The 15,295-nt window shown below is 51.6% G+C and overlaps 1 protein-coding gene across 3 annotated transcripts in view; it reads left to right on the top strand.

Moving 5' to 3' along the window:
• The first annotated feature begins 215 nt into the window (after positions 1–215).
• Positions 216–15,295, top strand: part of OCA2 (OCA2 melanosomal transmembrane protein) — a 225,315-nt gene continuing 210,235 nt past the window's right edge. For all 3 annotated transcript variants that reach the window (XR_010339211.1, XM_064367820.1, XM_064367821.1), the window contains exons 1-5: positions 216–307; positions 4,378–4,566; positions 7,473–7,530; positions 9,745–9,817; positions 13,985–14,145. Coding sequence is in view for 2 of the 3 variants with exons in the window: in XM_064367820.1 (XP_064223890.1) it covers positions 231–307; positions 4,378–4,566; positions 7,473–7,530; positions 9,745–9,817; positions 13,985–14,145 (558 nt within the window). In the remaining variant the exon portion in view is untranslated. The remainder of the gene's footprint in view (positions 308–4,377; positions 4,567–7,472; positions 7,531–9,744; positions 9,818–13,984; positions 14,146–15,295) is intronic.

The following is a 15,295-nucleotide window of genomic DNA, read 5'->3' as shown; positions in this document are numbered from 1 at the left end:
TTTTCAATTGGGTTGGGGAGGAGAGTTGTTTCTAATGATCTCTTCTAAAAACTTTAGCCTTTTACAATTCAGACTGACCTTTAGGCAAACTTCCTTGTAAGATTTACCACAGAATCTTGGGCACATTCTTGAATCTAGCGCCCAAGTGCTGGGAACATATTCATTATTTCTGTGTTGGTGATTCTGTTTCCTTCCCTGTTTCTTTCAGGTCTCACTCTCCTTTGCTCCAGATGTCCAGCTCCAGGTCTAAAGATCCCTGCTTTACTGAAAACACTCCTTTGCTGAGGAATTCCTTACAGGAGAAAGGGTGAGATATGTTCCCTCTCATATGAAAGTAAGAGTTTCTGGGCATCGTTCTTGGCATGTATACTGGAGAACTTCTTGAGATGTGAACTTTTACTGGACATGTTTAACCTGTGCCAGATCTTGGCAGTTTATTGTAGTAGATGTTCATGATTCCAGTGGTTATATTCTGTGGGTATTAATTTCCAGACGGCCTTGAGCGAGCATAACCCTGCAGTGATTGCACAGCACACATGCACACTCATGCATGCATGAAACTCTGATGGGCCATTTCACCAGGCTGGGGTTTCTCAGCTAGGGCGAGGTTGGAATTGCCTGGAGACATTTTTGGTTGTCATGCTGAGGGCTGAGGGCTGAGGTGCTTCTGGCATCTAAGGGCAGAGGTCAGGGATGCTGCCAAACATTCTGTAATGCACAGGACAGCCCCCACCACAAAGAATTATCCAGCGCAAATGTCAGTAGTGATGAAGTTGAGAAACCCTGTATATGTGTTTCACAAGAAAACTCAATTTCCTGCAAACTTGCAGGTCCTTTTTGGGCACAAATCAGGGTGGTTCTGGAATTGCCTGAGCAGAGCTGACTGGAGGGTAAGTTACAGATGCCTCCCTCTGGGATGAACGGCCATGGGCCAGGCCTGCAGCCTCATCTTCTCTTCTTTCTGCCACAAGCCTGAGCCACCTGCTCCATGTTTCCTGGCTCCTTGCACATCACAAACTTGGTGACATTAATACCCACAGAATATAACCACTGGAATCATAAACATCTACTACAACAAATTGTCAAGATCTGACAGAGGTTAAACATGTCCAGGAAAAACTGTCACTATCAATCTGATCAAAAGTATCAGAAACCATTTAAAATCATTTATTCAAGCACAAAGCTGAGGATAGCCATTTGGGAAACACAGAATCCAAAGAAATGGGATCAGTGCTCCAAAGCTGAAAAGATAAGGTCTTATTCTTATTAATATAGGCAGAAAACAAAGAAATGTAGAAGGACTACATTTTCATACAAGGCTTGTTTATGAGTTAACAGCTTTCCCCCAAATTTGAAAGCGTCTATTTGACATTCCATGTTAGACAATGTGATAGTCATGAGGTCTTTGTGTGAGAGAAGAAGGAAGTTAATCTATCAATGAACATCAACTGTGAAGAGGAAAGGGGTCTTTTCTGGTGCCTGTTAGTCTTTTATAACATTTTATGAAACAATGTAGGTAAGGAAAAAGGCTAATCTAGAATCAGAGAAAAAAAGGCCACAGCTGACTCTTATGTGACTCATTCCATAATCACATTCTTTTATGACTCAAAATAAGGTAAACTTCCAACAGCTTTGATTTTGAATCACCTATTTGCACACCACGGATTCTCCTTTCCCTGCCCACTGATGCACTGACTGCCTGTCAATGCAGGCAGGCTCCCCTCTGAGCCTCTGAGGAGATGCCTCCTTTCTCCCGAGCCCAGTCTGCAGCCAGGGTGGGGAGCAGAGGGCTTCACACTTTAGGGGGCTTTGCATGCCATGTGCATTCCTGTCCTCAGCCTCCAAATACTCCGGCTCGCAGGATTTGGATGAGATGCAGATATATGGATTTATCACTTCTCAGGGCAGGGATGATTTGTTCACACAAAGCCCTTGACTAGAGGAAACTCATTCCCTCCCTGGCTCTCCAGGGCAGTCAGTACTATTCCTGTCAAGGGATTCAAATATCACTTCCCTTGAGAACCCTTAGTAGTCTCTGCCTCACCCACCAATGCTTCTCCTGTGCTCTCAAACACTACATGTTCTCACTTACAACCTAGTCCTTATGCTATCTGTGGTTATGTCAGCCAGCCTGTGCCCTCTTCATCGTACATCCTGGCACCCAGTACAGTCCCTGCCACCAGCCCCTCAGTGACTGGATGGATAAGGAGTGTAAGCTGAGGCACTTCCACTGACCCAGCTGCTTCCAGCTTCTGTACTGGGAGATAACTTAATTCTCCTCCATTGCTCCTAATCGGTAACTTTTAAGACAAAGACTCTACACAGCTATTTCCTTAATGCTTTCTCTTGAATTACTTGGTAAATTGTGAAGGCCTGTGACACTTAAGAACTTGAAATTCACTGGAAAACCATTAATGTGTAAGCATTTGTCCTGGCATGCGGAGCACAGAGACATGCCCTGGGAGGCAGAGCTGGGCCTCATGTCACAAAAACCACTTCAAGGGAGCAGAACATGGGTCAGCTTTGCTTACAAAACTTTTCTCTTTTTGCATGAAGCTAATTAAGGTATTGGTGGTAGGAATGTCTTTTTCATGCTTTACTTTTATCAACTTTATTTTGTTGCAGTTTTAGTTTGATCAAATGGCTTGTGAGGATAATATCCATTGATTTACGTCTTTTCAGAAGTGTTCTTTTAAGGGTGTTGAGAGAAGGAATGTGTGGTACAAAGGTCAGAGCATGCCCTGTATCTGCACTGACAGTTGGTAGCCACTCTTCAGGGATGGTTATTTAAATTAAAATTAATTAAAGTTAATTTTAAAATTAAAAATTCACTTCTTCAGTTGCACTGGCCACACTTCAAGTTACCTCACATTTTGGACAGGGCAGCGAACATTGCTATCACCACAGAAAGTTCTATTGCACAGCACTGCTCTAGAAGGCAGTTCCATTAACTTGTTTTTCTCTTTTTACTTACAAGAAAAGTTTCCAATTTTGGTTCAGTTTTTGCTTCCAATGTCGTTACAGTTGTGTTATTTTCAGCAGTTAGAAAGTGATATTATTTCTCACACACCTGAGCATTTTCCAGTCACAAAATTGATAGAAAGTATTATCGACTATTTTCAGTCATGTGTTATCTTGTTACACATTGGTTATATATGGCTTGATTGGCATCTCTAGGATTCTCCTTATGAATAACATTTTTTCCTTGTGAACTACTGCTAAAGCAGTCATGTGTTCAGGAGAATTACAATGCCCCATTGATCTGGCTCCGTTCCAGTGTATCACAGATCACATCTGTTGCTAATGTCAGTATTGTGGTCTCATGAATATTCCATGCGATACATGACAATTCTGGCTTTTGGTACAACCTTTTAAGAGTAAAGTGCATCTATGATGAAGGAATTGATCAGAAGGTCAGGGATTCAACTGAAAGTGAATGGAGGCTCTGTACAGTGGCTCATGCCTCTAATCCCAGCACATTGGGAGGCCAAGGTGGTCAGATTACTTGAGATCAGGAGTTCAAGACCAGCCTGGTCAACATGATGAAACCCTGTCTCTACTAAAAATACAAAAATTAGTTGGGCGTGGTGGCACATGCCTGTAATCCCAGCTACTGGGGAGGCTGAGGTAGGAGAATTACTTGAATCTGGGAGGCAGAGGTTGCAGTGAGCTGAAATCACCCCACTGCACTCCAGCCTGGGTGACAAGACTCTGTCTCAAAAAACAAGACAAAACAAAACAAAACAAAAACAAAAATCCCATAAGTAAATGGATGTATTCTCAAGTAATTCTGAGAAGAGTTTATGATTCCTCTTGAGTCATCCCTCTAGATACTGGTTCCATTCTTGGCTTGTCTAGTCAGGTACTAATGTTCCCTCTTCCTGCTCATGCTCCTGTGGATGTTGTGTGGGAAGCCAGGGAGGCCACCTCCCATACAGCTCCACTGCAGAAAGAGATCTATCTACACAGGGTAGAAAACACTGGCACCGTACACTCTGGACAGGTCCCACAGATCCAGGTATTGGCTACTGGAGTCCATACAATGAGACAGCAAACACTGAAATCAGTGGGAACTGGTCTGAGCCAGAAACAGCATTCTTGGAAAGTCCCAAACTCAGAAAAAGCTGGTTTCTTGAGGGCCCACAATTCATTTGGAAGACTTTAGTGACCCCAGAAAATTTCCTTTGAGGTAAGTGTTCTGTGAGGCCACAAAAGGACCATTCCCACCAGCATGAGAGCATGCCATGGTCTGTGGTCCTTTGAAAGAGCAGGGTTGATTCGGTGGCATTTCACACGTCAGGTATCAGAGGAAAGGAAAGCTTGCTTTGCAGACATTACTATTTCAGGAGAAACAACCACACCTCTCTTGCTTCCCAGGTCACCGCGCATGCCCGTTTACCATCCCGAGTTCATCTCCGCTGAAGAGTCTTGGGAGGACAGCTCTGCTGATTGGGAGCGAAGATACCTGCTGAGCAGGGAGGTGTCTGGTCTGTCTGCATCTGCCTCCTCCGAGAAGGGGGACCTTCTGGACAGCTCGCACATCCGACTCCGTCTTTCCAAGCTGAGGTAGGCGGACCTGGGGTGCCCAGCCTGGCAGCGATGGTGGTAGCCGCACATCAGGTCCTGCGTGCCCCCTCCATCCTTCAAACCTGCAGGGTGAAGACGAGGATGAGCTTTGCCTCATCTGGCCAGGCTGCACTTTTCCTCCAAGGTGATTTATTTTCACCCAGGCCTAGGGAGACATTGAAGGCGGCCTGCAAATCATGCAGCGCCTGAGAGGACAAACCTAAATGATTCACATCGTACACTCCTCTCCTTCCTGGTTCTGTGGCTGGGGTCTCCATGGCTAGGGGTTTGCAAATAGGATCTGTCTGCTTCAGGGGTCCCCGGTGTTTTAGAATCTGATGTACCTTCGTAGTTATTGAGGAAGGAGTGGTCTGGCTCAGTGTGCAGCCTGAAGGGTGCAGTTCCCTCCTGCGCTGTGGGCCCTGGAAACCTTGTTAAGGCTCAAAACATTTTAGAAGTTGCAATCTGTTGGAAAACTATTAACGTGTAAGCATTTGTCCTGGGCACGTGCAGCACACAACTACCGTGCTCCAGGAAGCAGAGCTGCCTAGAGAGGGTGGATGGTGCGCATGCGTGAGGGAGGAGTGAGGGATGCGCATGCCTACGGGAGGAATGGGGGGGGATGCGCATGTGTACGGGAACGGCCTGGGGGTGCGCATGCGTATGCAGGCCTGGGACGCGCATGCGTGGGAGGCCGCAGGTGGGTGTGGGCAGTGGCGGTCTCACCGTACCAGGCTGTTTATCCGCTGGGTTTCCCTCGTATGCACTTTCGTTTGAAAGGGTTCTTTTGAGAGGCACGTGTTTGAAAGCATCATCTCCAGGACACAAGGTTTGGGAGCCAGGACCAGTGGGCTTCCATTCTGATCCGCCATGAAATCGCCGATCGCCAGTGGCGGGGCCTGGTGTGGCCGCGCGACTGTCCCATGTCACGCCATGCCGTCCTCGCTGCGTGACCTCTCGCGGGCCTACAGGAAGATGATATGTGCGAAAGCCCCAGATAAGTGAGAAAACACTACTCAGTCATCAAACACTGGCGGTGCCGTGGCTCTGTGTGCGGGGACCAGCCTCTTCTGAAGATGCGGTTGTTTGGAGGCGCACCTGCCTGCACGCTCCAAGGGCACCTTCTGGGGCGCGAAGAGGCCCGCCTCCGACTCCCTGCGGTGCGCGGGGACCCGCCGCCTTGTGCGTCTTCCAACAGCCCTGGGAGGTACACGGAGGGTGCCTCAAGGAGGGTAAGGCTTTTGCCCAAGGCCACACTGTGAGCCAAGCCAAGCGGCAGGGATTCGACCCTAGACCCCCGCACCGCTGCTTGACATGGAGCTGTCTGTTCCCACCGTGACTCCCAGCCGCCTGGAGCTTCTTCATGATGAGAAGGGGTCTCGGCTCCCTCGTCGGTGCAATAAACGTTTGGCCAATTAATCCGCTATGAGAGTTTGTGAGTTGGGTCAACAAGATGGCAAACCTGACACTGTTCACGCCTTTTCCCAGCTGGCTGGGCAACTACTCCAGAGAATGCCGTGTCCTCAGCCGCCCTACAACATGGATAGACTCAAGTACATTTGAGATGTTTGCGTTCAGTGCTTGCTTTATCTTCTGTGATTCACGGGATATTTGCCTTTGAGCTTGCCACTGAACTAAAAGACGTTAGTACCATTCTTTATAACATGTCTAAAAAGTACCATGCGTGATCAGTGAACAAGCTTGTAAAAAACCTTTTATTTTGGGTTGCCAGCTCTGCTGCAGATGTCAGTTATGTAGAAAAAAATTTGTATTTAGAATAGCTCAATTAATGTTTCATGCTTTAAAAAGAAATGTCATTTTGATTCCTATTTAAGTAGGAGCTGTTGAATCATAATTTGGAAGCGTGAACTGATTATTCATCAAATTCGTTAAATCTAAGAGAATGCAAAACAAGATTTTACCGTTTTCAAAGGATCAGATTCAAAGACAGATGAAACTTAACCGAGGAGAGTATTAAAAAGATGTTCCAACACAGAGTTTCTTATTTCATTCTACTCACATACTCAAGCATGGACTATGTACAAGCATCCTTCCACGAGTGGGGACAAAGCAAACGCGCTGAAGTGCCTGCCCTCATGGAGCAGCCGGTGACAGAGTACACCCTAGACTGGGTGGCGATGGTGCCTTTGGGAGACGGGGTCTGGCTGCTGAGTGAGCAGAGAGGGGCATGATGGGTGGACTGCAGTCAGGGGTACCCTGGCAGGGCAAACGCCATGTGGTCTCGTCTGGGAGCAGCAAGGACATTGGTGGGATGGAAGGGCAGCAGAGTGCAGGCCAGGCCAGGTTCATGTAGGGCCTAGGGGGTCACAGTTAAGAAGTGGGTAATGGTGAGGGGCTGGAATGGCTTTGGAAGTCCTCGGTGGGGGCTGAGTATGTAGCTTGATGCTTTATTAAGTTACTGCCTGAGGAATTCTTAAGATCTGCTAATACAACCGGTAATCGCGTAGCGATTTCTTTCTTAAATTATTTGTTTTTATATTTGATGGTCAAATCTGTATTTCTACCTTTCAGAAAACGTAGGGGGAAATAAATGGTAAATATGAATCAAAGAGACAAGGCATTCAGTTTACTTCCCCCCACCAGGAAACGGGAGCCTTTAAACAGCTCTCAAAAAGTCTCAAATCTTGAACTTCAGTTTCCCCAACAACAAGCTACGTGCAAACACTTTGGTTAACTTTGTTCATCTCTGGAACCTCCACCATGCTCCTCTGGATGGGGCTGTAGGTTTGGATGGGGTGTTCTCCTCATCATGTTATGGAAAGAATTCAAAACACATGCTTTGAGATGGAAGTTACTCAAGGCTGCCAGAAAAGTGTCTGAGTTAGGGAAGTCTGGGCAACAGGACTGCTACCCCTTGCCACTAAGGCCCTACCTTTCTCTTGCAGGTGCTGTGTGCGGTGGCTGAAAGTCACGGGCCTGTTTGTCTTTGTGGTGCTGTGCTCCGTGAGTACTGTGGCTGCCCCAGCACTGCTGTGGGGTCAGTGGAAGCCCTGCATGCCTTTGGCTGTACAGCAGGGGGAACCTGAGATGTGGGGTCGGTGCCTGACCCTGATGCTGAGGGGTGTGGGGCAGCAGGCTGAGGGGATCGAGGGCCGTAGCAGTGCTCCTCTGCCGTGGTCCCGTCACACAGCAGAGGCCAGGCAGCCTGGTGTTGCCCTGTGGAAGGCTGGGTAGCTGGCTGTGGGCTCCCTTCCCCCATTGAGTGGTTCATCACTTCCCTGTTGAGCCCCACACAGTAGCACTCTTCATGTGTGTTGGGACACATCTGGTGATTGTGGATGCCCAGAGGGTCTCAGTGCCCTTTGAGGGGGTGTTGAAGCTCTGAGGTTTGCCCAGTTATCTCCATCCTTCCAAATACATGAACACTCACAACAGACTCATCCTGGAGCTAAACCAACGTCAGATGCCCTTGTAGGGAACAGGGTGTGGGAACGAGGGGAGGGCGAGGGCTGCTTTGGTGAGCCCAGGGCAGTGGGCGGTGCTGTTCTTCATTGGAGAGGTCCCGGCAGATGGACCTGCCAAGGGAAGGCACAGGAGCCTGAGCAGTGAGGGTGGTAGAGCCAGGGCCACAGGGCCGCCCTCTGAGGCGACAGTCACGGGTCCCACTGCCAGCGTTGGTGTGCTTTGTGGCTTGAGGTAACCTGAGCCAGAGTCACATAGTGGCACTCAAAATACGTTTGCCCAACGAGTAGGTGTGTGGTCTCCTGTCTGGTTGTGTGTGTGTGTGTGTGTGCATGTGGGTATGTGGTTTTCTGTCTGGTTGTGTCTGTGTGTGTACAGGTGAGTGTGTGGCTCTGGTTGTGTGTGCAGGTGTGTGTGTATGTGCAGATGGGTGTGTGGTCTCCTGTTTCTCATTGTGTGTGTGTGTGCAGGTGAGGGTGGTCCCTGTCTCTGGTTGTGTGTCTGTGTGTGTGCACGTGGGTATGTGTGTGCACTTGTGTGAGCTGTGAAGGTTGTTTGTGGTCTGTGGCCATGATAGGTTGTGGCTGTGCTTTGCAGAGTTATTTTGGGTGAGTGCCACTTTTGAGGGTTGCTCTAAGATGGTGTGCGTGGGCAGTTGTTGAGAGGCCACAGTGGGTGGGAGGTGGTGCTGTGATGCGGTGCGATTGTGGGCTAGGGCGGTCTGAGTTGTGTTCCATGACATGTGCCAGCTGGGGGCAGTGCTTTCCCATGCAGCCAGCCTGTGACAGGCCCCCTGTGCATGACGTCTGTGGCTGTTGCTGGTTGGTTTCATGACCTGCACACGTGGCATGTGGGTTGGGGCTCCGTGTGCATGCAGAACTGTCTGTGGCCCTGGGTCAGCTCCTCTCAGCTGCAACACGCGGACAGCAGGGTAGTGTACGCAGTCAGTGTCGATTGCATCGAGCTGAGTACAGTCAACTGTTAATAACCAACCCATGAGGGAGGAGATCTGTGACCTGGAGAAAGGAAACCTATGCTGGAAATGGAAAGCCAATTACACTGAGCTCTGAAAGCTTCACGATTTGATATTTTTGGCTACCAATTTGGCTTCCCACTTCCTACTCACATGAATATGTGGTTCTGAAGTCCTGCTGGCAGCAAGGCCTGGCAGGTGCTCTGGGATTTCAAAGGAACCACGGCGGGCCAGGTCTTCCTGGTCCCCAAGAGCCGACCTGAGCTCTGTGTCCCGTCTTCAGCCTTATTCTGTGAGATGGAGTTTAGGTGATTTGTGGATACATCCAAAATGGAATTTGAGGAATTTCACTTGAACTTCTATAATCTCACTTTATCGTCAGTTTAATTTACTTTTTGATGGTGTATAAAGTGCTTTGCAAATTCCACAGACACCTGCTACCATAAAGACGTGCTGTAACCATCACAGGGGTCATGTTCCTTTATTCTCCAATGTGGGAAAACCACATTTGTCCCTCTTTGATGATTTAATTTTATGGCCAGGTATTTAATCCTTAAAATTGGCAAATATCAATAGTCAGGGCCCATTGTAGCGGAACACTGTAATGAATCAGAATATTTTAACATTTAAGACAAAGCTATTCAGAGTAGATAAGCTGGGGTGTTGTAGATACACACACTAGCCTCATCATCACATCCGTTTTCAACTGTCATATCAAAATGATTTATATCTGATTGCTCTCATACCACACCTCCATCATTCAGCGTTTCTGATTGTTACAGATTTTGTTCAGCTTGTATCCGGATCAAGGAAAGCTCTGGCAGCTGTTGGCTGTGTCACCACTGGAGAACTACTGTATCCAAAATCCACTCTGAGATGGCCAGCCGCCCGGCTGAGATCTGAAATGCAAGTAGACACTCGCGGACTGTGACTGCTGCCAAAGGCTGAGGCGCAGGCTGTTACCATTCCCACCCACCCGAATTCCGTTTCTCAAGGATGTTTGATGAGAGATGGAGTCTCAGGACAGAGAGGCGGGGAGCTCCAGGGAGACAGTGGTGGGGATGGTAGGGAGCCCTCCAAGTGAGGAAGGGGGACAGCAGGGCACGTTCCAGCCAGGGCCTGGCTTTCCCTCGCTCCTGGATACTGCATCCCTCCCCTGCCCCTTTTGCATTGAGCTGACCTGTCTTCCAGTCCCTGCCATCCCGCTGTGTCCCCTGGCTCAGATGACTGCTGCAGCGCCTCCTACTATGTTTGCTCTGGCCCCTTCTTGCCTGCCTCAGAATTTTTAGCTAGAAGTCATACACATCCTGTAGGACAGCAGATACAGAGGCCAGTGGTGTTTAAGCTTGGAGATGAGCATGCCTTGACTTCTGCAGGCCTTAATTGAAGGGTTCATGTAAATCTAGCGAGACAACAGCTGTGTTGAGGTTTGCAGTTGCTGTGGCAACCTGCGGTGCACTAGACACTCAGAATTACTGGGCGCCATGCCAGCTGTCTGCCAGACCTCGCTCTTTGCCCACCCCTCCCACTGGGGTAAGAGATACTTTTTTCCCCTCCTACCTTCCGTCAGCTGCAGGGATTCCTACTGCACCCTCTGGCTACCAGATTTGATCTACTTCCCAAGCAGATGAAGGCCTTTGCTCCTTACAGGAGATAGAGGCAGTGGGAGAGGGTAAAGTCTGGCATCACTGGGGGATGCTTTGTCGGGATCTTTCCCAGGCTTCCTGTCTTCCTGGGAGCGCCCAATGGGTTTCCTGGAGGAAAAGCCTGCAAGAAGATGTGAACACCTCCATGTGGTGGCTCTCAGGGGCTCCCACACTCATGCGAGCCCACACTTGACCTTGAGCAATGTGTACATTTTCTGGTTGAATCCTGCCTGCTTCTGAACTGCAGTGCTGGCACCTGTCCCGGGGAAGCCGCCTCTCCCTACAGTCACCTGTCTCGCTCTAGATTTCAGGCGAGTTCTTCTGCAGCCTCATTCTGGAATCAGGAGTGGGCGGCTAACTGCTATTCGCCCAGCCTTTTCTGGGTGAAAGGGTGGGAGTGGTGGTTCCCAGTTCTCCAGCCGGGGTCCAGAGCCTCTTGTGGAATGGATGTGCTAATTAAGGTGTCTGTGCATGAAGGCCTCTGAAGCCCCCAGTGCTGCTAGGGCTGCGGGCATCCATGGAGGGTCCTGGAGAGGTGGGACTCTCCCATCGGGAGCTCCAATTGGGCCAGACATTTTTGACGATTATCATTTAAAAAGGGATTAGTTCAATTAGCTGAATGGCGAGATGTTTTTTCTTTAGTCTACTTGATAGTCTGAGTGAACTGGAATCTTAGGAAACTGGCTTGCTTTCCTTGCAGTCGTTGTTATCTGTTGCATAGTCTCATTTTTTGTGGTCCTTCCAGGAAGTCTCACTACACCTTCCCAGAATGCCCTCTCCTTCGCCAGCCACCTGCCCGGCAGGGCACCAGGGAGAAATGCCTGGCACTTTAGGCTCTCCGGTGAGCCGGGGCGTACTGGTCACGGTTTGTGCTTCCCTCTGCTCGGTGGACGGAGGCACCCACCGTTTTAGAAGCACTCCACCTCCACAGGGTCAGGGCGGTGCTGATGTCAGCTGAGCGCGTGTGCATGTCTTTGTATATTTTTCATCACTTTAAAACTGCCTGAGCTTTAGTGAAAGTGTCTCTGTGTGAGACTGAAGAGCTGCGTGATGTTGACAGAGTGTGTCTCATTCTCGTGCCTGCCTCTGCATGACCTCCCTGGGTGGGAGAAAGCCAAGACTTCCTCTGCGTTCCTGGCTCCCCTCATCAAGTTCCCAGGACACGGTGCCACCCTCCTGGGCAGAGGGAACGGGAGACAGAGTAACTTGCTGCCAAGCTGACCCAAAAAACCTGAAGGGGGAGGCTGGATCCTGTCCAGAAACCATCTTCAGTGGGACTCAGACAGGACGGGGAGGCTTCGGGGAACACTGGCACCCAAAGCTATCAGTGCGTAGAACTCCCAGAGGAGCGCAGCAGCTTCGCGCACTCAGACGAGATGGTCACCTCCGCCCTCTGTTCATCCCACCCAGGACCCGGTGTGCCCCTTTTATTCTAGGACATTTTGCCGCGTTCCTTCCTAAGCAGCCTGACCGCACCAGGCCCCACGCACGCACGCACGGCCCCACGCACGCACGGCCCCACGCACGCACGGCCCCACGCACACGTAGCCCCACGTACTCACGGACGGACGCACAGCCGCACGCACGCACGGCCTCACGCACGCACGGCCCCACGCACGCAGGCATGTACCCACGGCCCGACATACCCACGGCCGCATGCACGCACGGCCCCACGTACGCACAGACGCACGCACTCACGGACGCACGCACAGCCCCACGCACTCACGGCCGCACGCACGCACGGCCCCACGCACACGTAGCCCCACCCACTCACGGCCCCACGCACGCACGGCCCCACGCACGCACGCACGACCGCACGCACGCACGGCCCCACGTACTCACGGCCCCACGCACGCACGGCCCTACGCACTCACGGCCGCACGCACGCACGGCCCCACGTACCCACGGACGCACGCACGCACGGCCCCACGCACTCACGGACGCACTCACGGCCGCACGCACGCACGGCCCCACGCACGCACGGCCCCACGCACTCACGGCCGCACGCACTCACGGCCCCACGCACGCACGGCCCCACGCACTCACGGACGCACGCACGCACGGCCCCACGCACGCACGGCCCCACGCACGCACGGCCCCACGCACGCACGGCCCCACGCACGCACGGCCCCATGCACGCACGGTCCCACGGCCTGAGTCTGTCTCAGCAGGGGACCGGCCGGCCTGCGTTTCTTGGCAGCAGTGGGACCGGACAGCTTTCTCACCTGTTCACAGCGTGGGCTTCGAGTTTGGATGAAGAAAGACACGGAGGCAGCAGGGTTGACAGGGGCGCCGTGGCGCGTCCTCCAGCCGCCATGAGGGCTGACTGGAGCCTGCAGCCGGCTCTTTGGAAAAGGGCAGTGTTCCCAGGGGGCACCGCGGTTTCTGGAAACTCAGGGACGCTCTCAGAAGACCCGGGGCTTCGGGAAAGCTGCAGGCCTGAGCCTGCCTGGGGAGCTGGGGACGCCCCCCGAAGTTGGTTCTCAGAGAAAGCGCGTGCGGTGCTGGCCGAGGTGGGAGGGCCTCGGCTGCAGCAGCGGCCTCGGGACGTGCTCCGAGCCAGGGGTGCCTGCGGTGAGGGGAGGGGCTGACCTCCGAGTCTGCTGTGTCAGCTCAGTAGTCGCAGGGTCCGTTTTAGAAGCACCTGCAGCACCCGAAGTTCTCTGTCCCCGAATTGTTGTCTGAGGGAGGCCTGTCCGGGGCTCCCAGGGCGTGGAGCGAGTGAACAGAAGCCAGCAAACCTCTACAGGCCGGTCAGTCAGGGGCGCACTCCCCGCCCCCCACCTTTTCCCCTCCCTTTTTTTTCTCTCCTTTTTCCCCTTGTGATGCATTTTCTATCCGGCCTCAGAGAACGTGAAGAAGACTGTGCATTCAGAGGGGAGGAGAAAACACTGTTCCCCCACTCCCCGCCCCAGGTTCTCCAACCAGGGCCCTGCAGATTAGACACGAAGGACAGGTTGACAAGGAAAAGACTACTCGTGTATTTAATATAAGCGTTGCCTGACGAGAAATAGCTGAGCTTGGTGTTTCTGTGCTGGGTTTGATGAAGAGTGGAGAGTCGTGAAACGGGCCGGGAGGGGTCCTCTTGCAGTCTTGGCCTCCCTCCATCTTTGGAGCTGCGGATGCACCCTTCCTCCGGTGTGGGGGCACCTGTCACATGAGGGTCACGACCTGCTTCAGGGGAGTTAGGTCCTGAATGAGGGCTGAGATGTGGGAATTGGGAAAGGCGGGAAGATCATGTTGATGGCCAAGGGCGTGGGGCACCTGGGGAAACGCGTTTCTTAGGGCACTGTCTGAGGAGGGTGTGCATCTGGTGGGCGATGGGGACATGGGGTTTCTCCTGCCTGCTTTGTGGTTCTCCTTGACACTCCCCGAGCCGTGAACCTCAGCAGCCGCATGGACTCCACGCTGCTGCAGGTGGACCTGGCGGGGGCCCTAGTGGCCAGAAGGCCAAGTCGTCCTGGGAGGGAAGAACACATTGTGGTGGAGCTGACCCAGGCAGACGCTTCGGGCTTCAGGCGGTGGCGACCACAGCAGGTGATGCTGATAATTTATTTGAAAGGAATGGTGAAATCCCATTTCATCTCATTATAAATTGAGTTTCCTCTTGAGTGGGTTTGACTGGGAGCCACAGGCGAGGACACCATTCTTAGTCAATCCATTGTCTTTGAAATTCTCTTTTTTCCATTTCTCTAAATTATTTGTAAAACTCATGCCATTTCAGTAAAATCAGGCTTGCAAGTGCTTTATTCAAAACCATTTTGCTGGGCCATTTGGGAGACGTACATTTGAAAGTAGGTTTTGGTGTGTGTGTGTGGTTTTTTTTTTTTTTTTTTTTGGTGGTAAGTCTGGGCCTTACGCATGGTTGTGAAGACACTTCCACAGCAGTAACTATGTTTGTGGACACCTGCTGAGACGGTGCCTAGCTTCTGAGCTGCTGTGTCTGTTTGGGTCTGTGCTCTGCCTTGTCTGTGAGCCTTGTCAAGCCTTCATTCACATCCTGCAAAGGCAGCCAGGAAGTGGTATCTGTCATGACGGCCCAGAGCCTAGACTCCAGAGGCAAGGCCCCTTCCATGCAAGCCTGACTCCCCGAGCCCTGGCCTCGGAGGCTCCATCGGATCGTCACCGTGACATCTGCATGGAAGTCATACCCCTGGTTCATGGATGTTCCCCGTTATAGCTGGCAGAAGGAGAACCTGCTGTACACAGGCTGTCTCCTATAATGGAGCATCTGAGGAATGAATGCACCTTACTTTTTCCTGCCTTGCATAGCATGGTCCACAGAGCAAAGTTCATGATGAACTAGGATGCGCTGTCCTGGACCATGGCTGATGCAGCATCAATATTCTACACCCCTTGCCCTGGCCAGGGTCTTAGGGCGTCAACTTGGTTCACCTGTGAAGAGCCCATCCCCCTGGCAAGAGGCCACTTGATGATGAGACCTGAGCCTGGTCTGGAGAAGGGCAGGATCCTAAGCAGCCGGCGGTTGCACTGCCTCCCCAGCACTTGCATATTAATAACCCAGATGAAATAAGCCGTATGGCGCCTCCCTGCTCTCTCGGGTGGCCCTTCGCAACATGCTGACGCACCCAAAATGCCCACAGGCAAATCCAGTGCCAGAAACACGGGGAACACAAGACATCTTTACGAAAGGATTTTTTTCCCCCAGACACTCTCTTTGCAAACA

The sequence above is a fragment of the Aotus nancymaae genome, unplaced genomic scaffold, assembly GCF_030222135.1.
Source record: "Aotus nancymaae isolate 86718 unplaced genomic scaffold, 86718_ANA_hifiasm-v0.15.2.pri h1tg000075l, whole genome shotgun sequence".
In the NCBI taxonomy this organism is placed as follows: Eukaryota; Metazoa; Chordata; class Mammalia; order Primates; family Aotidae; genus Aotus; species Aotus nancymaae.
Note: the sequence above shows the minus strand (reverse complement) of the source record. Positions and strands in the feature narration are given on the sequence as shown.